The 12,748-nt window shown below is 34.9% G+C and overlaps 1 protein-coding gene and 1 long non-coding RNA gene across 2 annotated transcripts in view; one reads left to right on the top strand and one right to left on the bottom strand.

Moving 5' to 3' along the window:
* Positions 1–6,008, bottom strand: part of RASA2 (RAS p21 protein activator 2) — a 55,275-nt gene extending 49,267 nt beyond the window's left edge. The window contains exons 1-2 of the mRNA XM_081329261.1: positions 5,838–6,008; positions 1,789–1,906 (exon numbers count right to left, since the gene is read on the bottom strand). Coding sequence (XP_081185387.1) covers positions 1,789–1,906; positions 5,838–5,901 — 182 coding nt within the window. The 5' untranslated portion in view covers positions 5,902–6,008. The remainder of the gene's footprint in view (positions 1–1,788; positions 1,907–5,837) is intronic.
* A 4,779-nt stretch (positions 6,009–10,787) lies between these two features.
* Positions 10,788–12,748, top strand: part of LOC308668677 — a 33,544-nt gene continuing 31,583 nt past the window's right edge. The window contains exons 1-2 of the long non-coding RNA XR_014026571.1: positions 10,788–11,671; positions 12,569–12,685. This is a non-coding gene — a long non-coding RNA (uncharacterized lncRNA). The remainder of the gene's footprint in view (positions 11,672–12,568; positions 12,686–12,748) is intronic.

Consider the following 12,748-nt stretch of genomic DNA (forward strand, 5'->3'; position numbering starts at 1 on the left):
TCAAAATTCAGGGAAATCTGACAGTTGGAACAACTGTCTGAAAATTAGACATGCATTAGGAAGGACAAATATAATATCCTTTGTTTACATACGAAAAATTAAATGCATGAGTGCAGAGTGGGCAAAATCATACTGGGCAACAGAATATGAAAAAAAAAATCTGAGTGTCTTACCGGGTCACTAGTCTAAATTGGCCAAACAGTGCATAGAAAAAGATTATACTGGACAACAAAGTTTTCAAAAAATTTATTTCCTGAAGCGATTATGTTAGACCCCTCAAACCGAACACAAATATAATTTCAGAATTACTGTAGTATGTAGGAATCTTGAGAAATATGAAATTAACTCTTAATGTTTATTTTTTTAATTGCATAATGTTTCTGATACACTGCATGAGTTCAACTGAACCAAAAGTGTTTTGCTGATTTTTGTTTGTAGTCAAGAGTCCAAAGCATCTCGCTGTAGTGTCCAAAAATAGTCAGCCAACATTGATGGATTCGTTGCCCTGATACTGTTTTTCCACCGTGGCAAAAATCCTAGTGAAATCTTTCACCATGTTTGTCACTGACTGCACCTAGATTTTCAAATCCAAGTGTGAACAAAGAAAATGAATCTTCAGTGACATATTGTACTTTATGGTCTTGTATGCTGCACAATGTTTGTCAACCAGTTGAATGTAGTTTGATGCTCTAGTAGTTCTCCAGAGATATTCCAGATTTAGTACAGTGGATATATTTCAACAAGTTACATGTTTTCGTATGCTTTTTCATGTGTGCAGCATAGCCAACATGTACTGAAGGGTGTACATTGCCATTGTGTAAGAACAGAAGAGTTTTATAAAATGGTACATGACAGGTTAAATTACAGGTTTATTTCATGATTAGCAGTCAAAAATCTATAAGATATCCCCAGAAGTGCTCAGAAAACGAAACTGTTTTTGTCCAGTGTTACATGCAACCCAAGGCTGCGTCAAGAGAAGTATACAAGATAAATGACTTATTTTCTACTGGTCAGACAATATCTAAAAGACCTGACACCAAGGTTTAGGACAAATATTGACAAATAGGAACATGTCCAGAGAATAGCAACCAAGATCTCAAAGAATATGAAAGAAAAAATTTATGAAGAAGAGTTAGAGATGCTGAATATGTTTAGTATGAAGTAGTGATGCCTGCAGGAACATAGGACAGCTGTTTTCAAATAACTGAAGCCTTGTTTTGTGCTGCGCTAGTGGGCAAGATAAGAAATTATGTTTTTAAATTACAAAGAAACAGATTTTAATTGGGCATCAAGAAAAAATACTTACATTAACAGGTGTTCAGCAGTGAAACAGGCTTGCCTTAGGAAGTGGTCGACTCTTTTACTAGAATTATTAAATTGAGGCTCGAGAGACATCTTCCAGAGATGTGGACTAAGGAAGCTAGAAGAGAATATTCTAACCCAAGGCTTCCTTCCAACCTTTATAATCCATTATTTACTTCTAGAATCTACCAAGCTAACTCTGACGACTTTATGATGCCAGAAGAAATTGAGTTGTCCAAAACTGTTCCTGGATCAACAAATTTTGCACATTTCTATTCCTTCTGTATGCTCAATTCCAATTAATAGAAACACAATATAACAATTAGAGCTCTGATGAACATCTACTACACTAAGTGATATATTTAGACAATCAACAGTATATTAATATTATAAATGAATAAAATACCTTCAAACTTAACTAAGGTTTGCTTTCTAACTAAGATTTACTTTCAGTAAGTAAGACTCACATCAAGATTAGAAGCTCACCTTAAAGATTTCTCTACCACTTGAGTACGAAATACCTCTTCTTGATCCAAGTTGACTGTACAAAAGCAGTCTCTCATTTTATTTGGTCCTGGATATGGCACTAAGTTTTTGGCTTGACCTATTGACAAAATGAAATATTTTTAATACCATGTAGAAGAAAACCATGGTTCAATCAATTTACAAATGAAATGTTGAGATGATTTTATTCTCATCATGTTAAAAAAATAACAGCATACTGAAGTAAGTAGCCAATAAACATTATTATTGTATTTACTGCTATAAATTACTCTGCCACAATTTGGGAGTTCTTGTGGTAAAACACAATTTCCATAAATCTCATCCTATAATATTAGGAAACAGAAAGAAGAAAGTCACAAGATTGAGAAAAATGCAATCACATGGACATAACACAGGACTCCATTTAATTTAGCCTAATTAGACATCATATTTTAATCTCATCCAAATCTTACCTAATTTTCACTCATACTTCAACTATTTTGAGAAATAAACCTCTCAGAAATATACTTTAAGGATAACTGTACAGCCCCATATTAAGACATCTACAAATAAGGTAACTCTAGTTTATTAGAGATATTTAAGAAACTTAACCTATTATCTCAATAATCTTATTATCTAAAAAATTACAGAGACACTATACAAATACTAGGGATTTGTAGCGAACTGAATTCAACTTGCAAAGAAAAATTAAATGGCACAAATAGGATGAATTAATTAAGCAAATACTTTTAAAAAATGAAGAAGCTTCTTGGATGAGAAGTGAAATGTCTTCAAAGAAAAACAAGAAAGTCCAATTGCCTCTTGAAGAAGCATCTTTGGGACAACCATGACCTGGATGACTGAGAATCTCCATAGACATTTAGCTTTAAAAAAAATGCTTCTTTTCCGGGCTTGTGTGGCCAGAAAAAGACATGTTTAATAGTGAAGGCACCATATCTCATTTCTCCCTTCAAATCTAGATTGTTACACAACACTAACAAATACTAAATGGAGCTAAAACAGAAAAAACACATATAAAGCATGTTGAAATATAAATTCTTTGGTTATCCAATGTCAGACATGTATAAATATATTAAAAAGCCCAAAAGCATACATATACACAAACAAAATTTAATATATCACTAATTTTATTAAATACATAAGCAGGGTAAAATGAAGTAGTTCTAAAATAATGGTTTGTAGGAATTGGGATATGTTTTAATCACAGGTTCTTGTTTATTAAAACTAAATCTAGCATCTCACTGAGAAACTGATACAGTACAGAAATTTGATTGGGATAAGATCAAATACCACTGGCTAGCAAGCCTACGCCAGCATTTTGAAAGTGTAATATACACTGTAAATACTAAAATTTTTGAAAGCAGGCATGGTTTTAAATCAAATCTAGAACAGAAGACTATATTGCAATATATATTTTCATTGAAAACATTTTTCTGGCAATTATTTCAAATGCGTGAGAAAGGAAACGGGTTACATTTGACTTACATGAAAGTACTTCAGTTCCTCCCATTTCAACAAAACCACTACATCCTGTTTATTCCGGTTACCCTAAAATTGACTCATAACATTATCACTCTTTTATTTCTTATATCTCAGACTATAGTTTTTACATTTTCTATCTTCAAGTTAAGATGCACCTTGGTTATAATTGCCAGAAACATCCTATTAACTTTGTCCATTTTGATAGCCGCTGTTATATCATGTTTAATAATAATAATAAGTATAACATTCTCCTCCCATAATGTGGTCATTTATAAAAATTTCCTGATAAATCACATGCAAGTAACAAAACATTTCCCCCTTGTCAAACAAATCTCAATTTTACCCAAAAGAACAGTTTGTTAGAAATTAAAATCTATAAATGCTAACATTTTCATTAAAATGTCATGGTTGCAGTTATAACTATTTAACATACTAAAATTATAATAAATACAAATGAATTTCCTAAACAAATATACTGTTATCTACCTATCAAACATGGGTTTGCAGTTCAATTTTTTTCAGTCAAAATAAATTTCAGGTAAGGTTAAGATGTTAGAGAATCAGTTATGAATTGGTAAAAATCATTAGTCGACTCCTTTGAACTAAATCATTGCATAGGCATTTTAATTGGTCTCATTCATTCACTTCAGAGATTTTTCTCGGTAGGAACAGAAAGAATGTTTGCATTATTTCATATTTTCTCAAAGATTAAAAATATATAAGAATTGGAGTGAAAACAGGAAAAGTGATGCTTCTATTCCAAGCTATAAATAAATTTGGAGTGTGGAAGTAAAAATCTTTCTACAAAAATTTCAGGACAAGATACATTTTGAACTATGATAATTCATTTATTAAGGACAGTGTTGATCAATAACCCAAAGGGTTGCTAAACATGGAATTATACTATATATGTCATATGCGTCATTTCCAAATTTTGATAAGCACTGTTTTTCATTTATAGTCGTTCTAATAATTTTTAAGACTTAAAGCTGCATTTGTATATGTGTACATGAAGTTTCTTACACATAAAATATGATTTAAACACTATTGTAGTGATGGCTGCATTCAATCAGATGTACACCATTTACCAAATATGTACATGAAGACTTATCAATGGTAAGCTCAATTTAAATCAGTAGTTTCTTTTGGCATTTAATGTGTGATCAAGGACATCTTGTTATACTACTAGATACGCAGTTGGTTTGGAAGACTACTGTAGTTACAGTTTTACATCACATTCACAAGTTCATTTCTCTCCATTTGCAGCATCCACTTGTAACCTACTGTAATGATCAAGTGATAGCAATGAGTCCTTCGGGAGAAGGGCGGTATAGAAATTAAATTAATAATAATAATAATAATTAATATGTGGACTATAGATGTCAAATATTGTTTTGACACGATACAACCTAGGGTGTTAAAGTTAGATAGGATTTGTTAGTAAGTACTCTTTGGTATGTTGCTTTTAAGCCTTAAATGTTATTTTTAAATTCTCCTTCATTGGTATTTTTAAATCTGTCAAAATACAGTTTGTCGTTCAATAGACTAACATAATTAACCCTCTGGAAACTTAATTATGAAGAGAAATGTCAAGGATTTGTCCTATAAGTCTATATAGCCAAATTAAATTTCACCTAAAACATTTAAGTGTTACCACACAGAACAGTTTCCACATAAAAAGTCAGAATTGGGAAACATCTATCAAATGTAACATGTAATAAAAGCTTTCAAATAATAGTTAGGAAATGAGAGTTAGCTTCAGGCAAGAGAAAAAGTGGGCTGCCTCGCTTAACTTCTGAATCCCTTTTACCAAATACTTGGTTCCAAAACTTACACAAATATCCCCATTTACTTCACGTGCCAGTTTTTACCACCCTGATGCTTTCAGATCCTAATGGATCACAACCCCTCCCATTCCCAGCTAAAAAGTAATGTTATATCCACACATCATCTATCCCGGTGCAAAATCTTCCTTTGAAGGTCCCTTTTATTTTCTTTACATCAACTCTCATCTTCAGTCACTCTTCTCTCTATTTGATAGGGGTGCGTGCGTGTATTGATTTCTCTCACTCCTTTCCTACTCATTATTTACGTTTATTTTCGAGAGGTTTGGACCGCTTTAATCCATGAAATCTGAGTGGCTTACAAAACCCCTCCAATAAGCGGGGTAAAAGCAGCCCATCAAAACAAGAAGGGGCACCAACGAGTAAATTAAACACAATTACTGCATTACCGATGCACTTCCACTCCGACTGCCTGTAGCTTTTAGCCACGAGGCGGAGTAATCTACTCCTACACAAACGCACACACCCGCCGAAAACACCCGGGGAAGCAGCAGGGGTTGGAGGGCTGGGGCGGATGAGTCAGTCAGGCCGCTCCAAGGCACAGGTACTTCCTTCCGGCTCTGCCTCTTCGTCTCCGACCTCCGCCCTCACACGCACTTCCCTCACCCTCTCTTTCCGGCCACGGACTTGTACATACACACACACACACACACACACACAGACGGAGAACCGGGTCCGGATAGCCGACCCCTCCCAGTGACTCACAAATCTTTCCGCGGAGAGTCTGCAGCACTCGCACCTCTTCGTCGCCCCCGTCGCCAGCAGCCATAGCCGGGGGCCACCCGCCGCGCGGCCAAGAGAAAAGGCCAAACGGCTTCCGCACGCGCCCCGACCCACTCGACTGTGTACAAAACCGCGTAGACCTACCCCGTCGCGGTACTGACGGGCAAAGCCCTAACCACCGCAGCCACGCCCACCGCTCTCGGGCTCTTCTCTTCTGCCATTGGTTGGAAGCTCGAGGGTGGGCGGCCGGGCACGGATGCCATGCGCGCATGCGTGCTTTTTCGGCTTTCCTTTCCCCGGCAAGTGAGCGGCTGGACTTCGGGGTTATCGGGATGATGCATCGCCCCTGCCCTTTGGAGAAGGCAGCTGCTGCCTTATCTTTCCGTTAGGCATGACTAAGAGAAAGTCAGGGCGGCCGGAACTGTCAGCTTGTTACTCAATCTGATGCGGGCCCAGCGTCATTTCCAGATCTAAACCGCACTAAAGAACCGGTGCTTTTTGCATATCAAAACCAATGGTGATTTGGAAAATGGAAGCAGTTTTGAAGAAACTGGAAGGTGGGGGGAGGGGAAACGGCTCTTTCGGCAAAGGCTGGAGAATACCATGACGATGGAAGGCTACAAAAACGCAGGAGGCTCTTAACTGGGCATTTCTATATTAGTGATGGGTCATTTCCCTTGTTCAGTTAAGGCCAAATATTTTGTGTATGTGTCTTTGAGTCAGTCTTGACTCCTGGTGACTGCCTGGAAAAGCACCTGGGTTTATTTGGCAGGACTTCAGAAGTGGTTTGCCATTGCCCGCTTTCTAAGGTTGAGAGAGAGTGACTAGCAGTCATTCTGCTGGTTTCATGCCTGAGTTGGGATTAGCATTCATGGTCTCCCAGGGTCCAGCCTGCTGCGTTAACCACTATGACAAACTAGCTCCTAAGTCCAAACTCCCTGTTCCCAGTCAGAGACATATACAGGCTCTTTGCTGTACTGTGTATCCTATATTTCCTTTACATTTCAATTGGCTGATGCTGGGTAACAAAGCTGGGCAGATGTTTCTGGAGACTGCTGTGAAATAATACTGAAATAAGGGGGAAGATGGGTCGGACACGACTTCGCAGCTAACAACAACAACAAAATTTTACCACTGGTACATCTAAAGATGAGGTCAGCCACCTCATTCCCGGAGTGGGAATGAGATGAAGGCAGCATCATGGAAACAGCAAAAAAGTTATTTGCCAGGCATGTCTGTGCTGTGATTAGGTGCCAGTGAGGAAAAGTGCTCTTGATTAGATTATAAAAAACCTCATACTAGCTGCCTGCACTCAGACTCAAATTATCCTACTTCGGATACTAATGTGAAGACCCAGCTATCTGGGTTTTTCAAGAAAGAAATAATTTAAAATATGTGGTATCTTAAAATATCTGGTATCTTAAATCAAATGAGCAAATATCCAACTATTACTTACTTGCATTTAAATTTATCATGTAATTGTAATTAAATGTTATAATTACAGTTACCAAAGATTTTTGAGTCGCATCTAGTTATAATTGAAATAATATGTATTTTTTTTAAGTTTGAGAATTTGGGACCACCATCAGTAAGGTGGATGACTCAGTAACGTTAGCAATGTTTATATCATTAGAAAACCTGAAAGAACAGGTTAGGAATCATCATGAAGAAAATCTTGATGGTACCATAAGGCACCATGCCTGGACTGGAAATATCCTTATGACCAACCACTTATGGCTATGAATTAGCTGCTTAGGTATTTCTTTATGGCCATCTTGTGAATGCGCTGAAATTTGCAGTCCAGATATGGTAAATGTACTTCATAGGCATGAAAGTAAAATACAAAAAATGCTCTGTGGAAATTGACATAGTGTTATTAAAGATTCTTCAAACTAGTAACTTTGCTTTTTAATGGGAGTTCTAACTGTAGTTTCCTGTACATAAGCAGAAGTGTCTGCAAGGTAGGATCAAAAAGTTCAAAATGAGGGATCGCTTTAATCACACTCCGTTGGTTGCCATTTTGCCTTTTGACCCTAGTAAGTAGATATCCCTGTATCATTAGGAGATTTGCATATTTTTCAAGCTCTAAAAAAGCCCCAGTATATGAAATTGCTGGCTAGATTCATACATTGTGCCACCCATAGTTTATTATGAATATTTGAATACTGATTTATTGAATTGTATAACCATGGTTTAGTGAAGCATTTGTATTCATATAATGTAATAATGCAATGCAAATTATATTACAGAATAGCTGTAGCTATTAGCTATTAGCTAATAGCTATTAATAGCTCCAGCTGTCTGACCAGGTTTTTATCATAGCTTGTGTATCCTTTCTGTGAAGTATTTTCAACTGCTAAGCCATGGTTGGCTTAATCATGGTTTATTGAAGAAACAGTTGAATTTACATAGCAAAGGTAAGTAAGTATAGCTTATAAACCACAATGGCTATTGGGTTGAATAAAATCCATTTTTAATTGTAAGAGTTGGCACAATTGTTGGCACTAAAACGGGCTTGTGAATGAAAATTCCTTTCTAGAAAGAACAGTGAATAATTATCTTTTTTCTTCCTCTGTCCTGCTTGATTTCTAGCAATGTTTAATAATATAGAAAAACAGCTTTCTACGTTTGTATAGATCATATTTCAGATTAAATTATTCAGGGCAAAGTAATAAAGGAATCTAAAGCCGAAGAAAATAGTTTTCAGTATATTCAGTGGGATTTTCTCTTTAAGCAATGTACTATCACAATCAAAAGAAATGCCTTTAGAATAACAAAAAAACTTTTTTAGGTAAAAGGAAATTATATCAGTAAGGCCTGACCTGTACTGTACTAAGTTTTTTTTTTAGTATCATTTCACAGGCAGTTATATCACCTAAAATATATGTGGAGTGAAAAGAAACAGCAGCAGCAAAAGCTATAGGGCTACTTTCACGTATAACATACTTAGCCCTAATGTGGTTCGCTTCTGACTTCATAAGTAATAACTCATAGCTTAGTGTGTTGTGTTACATATATATTGCTTGTTTAATTTCTGACTTAGCCTCCCTGTCATTTCCATTCATCCTTTACTGATTTGCAACCAGAGATCCAGAAAGAGGCTAAAAATTACAAGATATGTGTTGCTTGCTTTGAATGAGTTTCAAATTAATACTGTGTGATTTTTTTAAAAAAATGGTTTTTTATGAAGATGTATTTTTAGCGAGAAGGAGTAGGTGGATGTAAAACAGAAGGTTTTAGAACACTGAGTGCAGATGGATATGTAACTTTTGGATGTAACTCACTGTAGAAAAAGAACATTAATAACAGCAAAAACTTTTAATAGGATATAACCAAAGAAAGTGAATTATTTTGAAGTAATGCCAGCAAATTTTGGTATTAGTTACTACTCCGTATTTCCTAGAATTTTTTCTAATTAGTAATACTTAAAGGCCATCTTAAGCATTCATATCCTATGCTAAAAAACTAATGTAGTATAGTATTCATCTGTTTCTAGAAGCATAATAACTCATATACTTTAACATGCTAATCTTGAACTTGGGAAGCTGGACCGTAGTGGCTGACTAAGAGTTATTTTTGTTCATTTTTAGATCACAGAAGAAGATTTATAAACATCAAGATTCAGAAATTTATAACTTGTTCAAACGTTCTTGGACTAAATGTCTTTCATTCCTGACATTTAAAATTTATTTTGAATCAGAGAATTGGTTTCAGAAAAAGTTAATTGATTTATATTATGTAAAAGAACAACTTAACCAATGTGTCAACCAACCTGTTTCTTATTTTAGTATGCAGTGTTCCTGCCATACTACTTGTAGAGCAGGAGTTGTGAGACAAGCAAATAGTCCTGGTGGGACAGCAACTAAAGTTCAAGAAACAAGGACAATAACTCCAAAAGAGTAATAGGCTGCTAATTGTTTTAGTAATTGGCATCCTAGAACTGAACTCCTGAAGCTCTGACATGGAAGCAGAATTTCATTCCTGAATGTTCTTATTCACTTGTGTTAGGAGGAGGAGCTCTCCATATTCAACTATAATAATTTTAAAAAGCTTTTAAAAATGGAAGCTCTCCATATTGAATTCCACATTATGGCAGTGGAGGATCTCCGAAAGATTTTAAGGAGTAACTTCTCGTAACCCAAGGAGTTCCTAGTTTGGTAATGACACAGTACATGTTGCACACACATGGAATAAAACAGGTACTGGATGCAAGCTGGACAGAGGCATTAAACTAAGCCATAATGCAGTCTGTTTGTTGGGTTTGGGCACATATTAAATTCAGTCATGGTGGTTTGTAAAGTATGATCTGTAACGTAAATTCCCAGAGATGCCAATATATTTAGTACTTAGTTGTATAATCCTTGATTCCCACCAGTCTTCATACCTTCCTGTTTGTTTTGTTTTTTGTTTAGATTATCATAATTTAGGAAGGAAGGAAGGAAGATACAGAATGAATGAATGAATGAATGAATTTGTGGCTATTTTGATGAAGTCATAATATTTTGTAAAGGGAAAAAAGCTTGATTCTCTTAATAGTTGTGAATGTCAGTTTTTAATAGTTCTGTTAAAACAAAATGCATATGCCATTATGTAGCAAACATTATATTAACAATATTTGCTTTAATTCTATGTCTCTTGTAATACTTCTCCATTATGCTGATTAATAAAATTCTGTTAATGAATTATAAACATAACATTGACATATTAAAATTGCTTTCTATAAACTGTAGTGAACAGGCAGAATTACAAAGTTAGCATGTTTTTATCAAAATATACAAAGCCCTCAAATGTAACAGAAGCTATTGTTTTCCATATTAATTAAACAGTTATAGAAAATATTTGTACAATTATCACTACATATAAATCTTAACCAATGTTGGCTTTGGTCTAGAATTATTGAGATATTGTTTTACAAAGTCATAAAGTACTTATTTTAAACAGCTCATAATATAATTTTCTAAGTGATAGACTTTGATGTGCAGAAATGTTTTATGTATATAGTTAGAACTTTTTCAGTGCTTATATTGTGAGAGCTACTTTAATCACGTGCAAAATGACATTAGACAAGTTCAGAATAAACATGTTATCATCACATTTATAAGTACTTGTGTTATATAATGTGGAAATGTGAGCATAAATGGCCAAAATTAATGTGCCAAATAGAATCTTCTTTAAACGATACTTTTCCTATAATAAAATGTGGAGCGCAGTTTTCTACATTCTCAAACTGTTAAAAATGTGGATATGTTTTACAGAGAAAACTTAATTAAAGGACCACTATTTAGAGGATTTTAGAAGCAATAGACCACATTTTGGTCCTAACATTCTCCAGAACAGCAGACAAGTCAACCGTATTTAAAATAGTCTGAGTGAGACAAAGCTATATCAATTTTTCATCATTTGTGACATTTTATGCAAAATTATGTGGATTAGTTGCTGTGAATAATTTGTGATTTAATGGACATGTTATTGGGCATCCATGCCCTCTGGTTGGTACATTAACTTCGAGCTTCACTGTAATTTTCATCGATTCAGTGTTCTCTTTTATTTAGGCATCAACTAATAAAGTAACTCATTCAAAATAGTTTTCTTTAAAACTTTGCTTTTTTCCCATATCAGTTTAATTGTATTTTTTTTATTAATTATGTCAATCGCACCCCTCTCCAAGGAAGGAAGGAAGGAAGGAAGGAAGGAAGGAAGAAAAAGAGAAAGAAAGGAAAAGAAGGAAAGAAAAACAGAAAGAAAAAGATGAAAGAAAGAGAGAAAGAAAAGGAAAAAAAGAGAAAGAAAAAAAAAGAAAAAATAACCAAAACCTTGTAGGTATAGTTGATTAATTTTCTGGTTGGTACAAAGCGAATAGAGGATGCAACCCAAAACACTAATAATGCATTAGATTAAAAGAGTTGCAGCTACAGTATAAAAGGATGATCTCTTAAAAATATTTTATCTGTTCAGATAAGATTATTCTTTTTTCAATTTGACATTTATATAGCCTGTTGGGTAGAGAAATCTGTTGGTATAATGCAGATAATTCAGACCCTCTTTAGACATAGCTAGGAAATATCAGCAGAGGAGATGGTAACACGAACTTCTGTACAAAAAGCTTACAGAAGAACCATCTTATGCAGAATTATTAAAATTTCTAAAAAGGTTTGATCCATTTATGGGTAATGATGCATTTCTACAACAGTCCTAATTTTAAACAGTAAAATAATCAGTATATTGGTCACATTATTATTATTATTGAATACATTATTAGGAGAGAGGGTGCTCACTGCACAGTGCCCATTAAGTATGCAAAAAGAAAATATAAAATAATACTGAAAGCCCACATTAAATTATTCAGGTAGACAGTTCTATACATCCTTGAGGTTAGGATTGGAGTGTCTAAATTCTATGGTAATTACACAAACTAGGGGGATGACTATATATGTAAAACACTGTGGAAGTCAACTTGGAATACAATTCAGTAAATCCAAATATGAGAGTATTGGCCTTGGAGTAAATCAAGGTACCAAAACTATCTTCACACTCATGAGTACAGCAGTGTACCTAAAATAGGATCAGAGTGCCTCTTTTTTTCCTTTTTTGAGCCTTGAACATATATTTAGAGGCAAACACAACTGAAAATGTCAGCTGTAAGTTTTAGGAATATTCCATGGAGAAATTTGATATTGTATCCAGTTACCTGTTCCTGTATTGGATTCTTGCAGATTATTTCTTCTCAGAGGACAGGTCATGCCTGGACCAAGTCAATGAGGAGAAATCACTATATAGAAGACATACATGGGCATTGAGCTGATGGTCTGAATGATGCTTGTAGACTAATGGTAAGAAAAGTCTCTTCAACAGTATAGAGATCTTATTCCATGTGTGTAACTATGCTCATGAAG

This window comes from Vipera berus (assembly GCF_964194415.1).
Source record: "Vipera berus genome assembly, chromosome: 5".
In the NCBI taxonomy this organism is placed as follows: domain Eukaryota; kingdom Metazoa; phylum Chordata; class Lepidosauria; order Squamata; family Viperidae; genus Vipera; species Vipera berus.